The sequence below is a fragment of the Eufriesea mexicana genome, unplaced genomic scaffold, assembly GCF_001483705.2.
Source record: "Eufriesea mexicana isolate 0111107269 unplaced genomic scaffold, ASM148370v2 scaffold996, whole genome shotgun sequence".
Lineage (NCBI taxonomy): Eukaryota > Metazoa > Arthropoda > Insecta > Hymenoptera > Apidae > Eufriesea > Eufriesea mexicana.
Window position 1 is genome coordinate 160963 of NW_016909198.1, and position 3461 is coordinate 164423.

Consider the following 3461-nt stretch of genomic DNA (forward strand, 5'->3'; position numbering starts at 1 on the left):
CTATAACCCGACTTAGTTGTTTTTCAAATATTTACAGCAATCCCCTCTATTCGAAACTATAAAATATAATAAAATCCCTAAGTTAATTTTTATTAATTCAAGAAATTCGTTCTTTCATGTTCTGCACCAATAACAATCCTAATTAAACTTCAATTATAGGATCACTAAAATTCAGAAGCTTTTTCTTTAAATCCAGCGATATTCATTTGCGTAAATTTCTATTTTCATTAATTCCAATATTTCCAGCGTTGATCCACAAAAAGTTACTAGAGAAAAAAGGAGAAAGAAGGCAGAACAGAACCATCAAATCAACGCGGTTTAAACTAATTGGAATTCAATAGATCCAGCCCGAATACCGACGGAGACCCCTAATTTACAGTGTCTTTTTGAATTACTCTCTACCTCTTTCTCTCTCTCGTTTTCCCTTTTCCCCGATTTTCTTTTCTCCCTCTCTCGCATTGTCCCCATCCTCCGGCCCTTTTCCCACCTCCTATACCACCTCGTCCTGCTCCTGCTGCTACTGCATCTCGTGTCGATTAATTAGTGGGCGCAGACGGGCTATGAATCTGACCGTAAAATATTCCTCGTGGATGACAAGCGGAACAATCTGTGCCCGTTCTCTCGCTCGGCTCGCTTCCTGCAATCATCATTGTTGAAAATTAACAAAATTCCGCGGCGCACTGGCAAATCAAAGGAAACAAACAAAATCGAAAAACCGTTTCATTTATTCATTTAAATTGAATGGGTAATGAACCGCGCGGGCCGGCCGGGCGAAATTGAAAAGTTAGTCGAGCACGGTGTGCCCGATTAAAGGTGAGCTACTTCGATCAGTTCGGCGATATCGATTGGTAATTTCCTATTTTTTCCATTTTTTTATTAACGAGCAGATTTGCGTGTTAATAAAGTAGCGATGGGAATAATCGAGTTATTGGCTTTCTCCAAGTTTTAGTTCCGGCTACTTGAAATTATTGTTCTGAATTAGAAATGGTATTCGCGCTAATCAGGTGTCTTTTTCGATAAACTTCTTCCGTTTTTGCGAGGATATAATGTTATATAGATTTACTGTTGCATTTTACTGTCCAAGTTTCTATGAGTTTTTCTATGAAAATTCCTTTAAAATAAGGAAAGATTTTGAAAAGTGGATAACGCGTTAAAGGAGAATTTTATGTATAAAAAGTAATAAAAAGAGTCTCCTATAAGGACCTTTTATATTATTTTAAGGCTTTTTTATATTCCCCATTTGTTAGTTATTCCTTTATTCGCAGAATAATTTTCTTTTTATACAAATTATAGTTGATCGTGATTGGTAATAGTAAAATATTATAACAGAATCAAATTATAAATTAGTTCGTATTAAACAAGTTTGCGAGGTCTCAAAAGGTTATTTTCTTTTAGTATTTGATTATTTATATGGAAATAGTTATCGATGGAATACGACAGTACTTATTAGAAATTAATACCCAAAGCAGAAAATCGATGCGGCAGACAAAATTTTTCCCAGAATGTGTATATTAACCAAAGCGTTTTCGTTTATAGTCGATGATCTCGCATGTGCATTCATAAATAAAGAACTTTGGTTATCTCGTTATTTTCGGCTTACGGCTGATTTCAATGCCTCCATTCCTGTTCCAGCGAGAGCATTACACGTTTTCATGCGAGTGAATTTATGCGAGTAATATTCAAAACCTGTTTTTCATTGATTATTCTTGAAGTTTCATTGAAAGATTTTTCTGTGTTTACACGTTAGCATTGACATTTGTAAAGTAAGATGAATAGAGTAAGAACGTAGACACGTAATGCTATTTATGCATTATATTTTACGTATTCGATCTTCATTGAGGATTAGAAATGAATTTCAAAATTATAAACAATCAAAATGATCGGAATAAAATATTGTACAATTATTTTTCTTACGGTTAAAATCATTTCTACAATTTGGAATTTTAATTCGAACGAATCTTTCTCAAGTATATTCATCAAATCTTTGGTATAGTTCCTATAGTTAGTTTATATAAAATAATTTTCCCGAAAAGTAAATATTAATGTAATAAACAAACTAAATGGATTAAATTCAACTTATTTCAATAGAAAATTACATTCTATAAAGATCACACGATCAACCGACAATTTTGCACTACTCAAGAAATAAGTTTTAGAGCTTTTCATTTTATCCTTGGATCCGGTAAAGAATCACAGAATTAAACCATGAAAAAGTAATTTCAGTAATAATGCACATTAACAATTACAATTGTTGCTTTCCAGGTAATGCTATTCATCAGTTACCATTTCCTAATAGCATATAATGCAATATCAAATGAGACCAGAGATAAAATACACCATAGAAGATGTACAATAATAACTGACATATAAGCACAATTGATGACAAAAAGAAAATACTTTGCAGATATTTAAGAATATACAGGAGTTCCTTGAAATAACATCGGTTCAACGGAAAGGAGAAGTTAAAGCCGTGTGCATCGTTTCATCGGGCCATACTTGAACTCCAGAGCGGAAGCGCGCAAGCGTCGTCGGAAATCACGCCTCTTCGCCGAGAGGAGTTCACCCACAACCCCTTTTCCCGTTATTACCAACTCCAAGATCCACCCCTGCGTCTGATATCGAGGCAACCCTCCGTCCTCAGTTAACACTCCGGTCGCGACTAATTACTCTAATTAATTGAAACTCGTGATCTTCCCATGGACCACTCGTGCTGCGCTAATTACTAATTGCTAATATTAGGGCACCATAGTCCGAAATACCGAACAGATTAAGCTTTTGCTGAAGCAACGTTTAATATTTCTGTTACCAGGACGTCGAGTGGTAATTATTTCAGAAAATCTTGCAGGGATAGAACGACTGTTTGGCAACGACGAGCAATTTCGTTGCTGTTCTACTCGCAGAATCGCAAACAATCTTAATGGCGCCTGTTAATTCGTGGAATAGCGTTGAAAACGTGTCAATGACTTCTAACGAGGACACCAGTTTTGGTCGATAAGCGGGTGAATAAACAGTTGATAATTGATGTTATGTTAATGCGTGCTTGTACAATGTTTACAGAGGGTATTTAGGTGTGTCTCAGGAGTGTTCGCATTCATTTGTTTTTAACATTCGTTTTTCATAGGAATTGATTATGACTTTATTATTTTGTATTATTTTCAAGTGTCACTATATCGTTCTTTAGATATACGAGTTTTTTCGTAATTCCTCGATTTTTATTTGTCCTCCATTTTCTTTTCAAATTTCTGCACTATGCATCGTAATTAGTAACGAGAATGCATTGCGCCCAATATAAATTTAACAGGAAATATTCAGTTCAAGATGAAATAAATTTCACTTCAGAAGTGCAATAAATTGCAATTTATTGCAACGAGTATATTTTATTCATATTAAATATTCTGCTTCAGTTTAGTATACATTCTCTCAACTCAACTACTCTTGCTAAAAGAGTGTTGCTATCTTAT

At 34.6% G+C, this 3461-nt stretch overlaps 1 protein-coding gene across 1 annotated transcript in view; it reads right to left on the reverse strand.

Moving 5' to 3' along the window:
* Positions 1 to 536: 536 nt before the first annotated feature.
* fuss (SKI family transcriptional corepressor fussel) overlaps positions 537 to 3461 on the reverse strand; it is a 65483-nt gene continuing 62558 nt past the window's right edge. Inside the window, exon 7 of the mRNA XM_017900076.1 lies at positions 537 to 637. Coding sequence (XP_017755565.1) covers positions 537 to 637 — 101 coding nt within the window. The remainder of the gene's footprint in view (positions 638 to 3461) is intronic.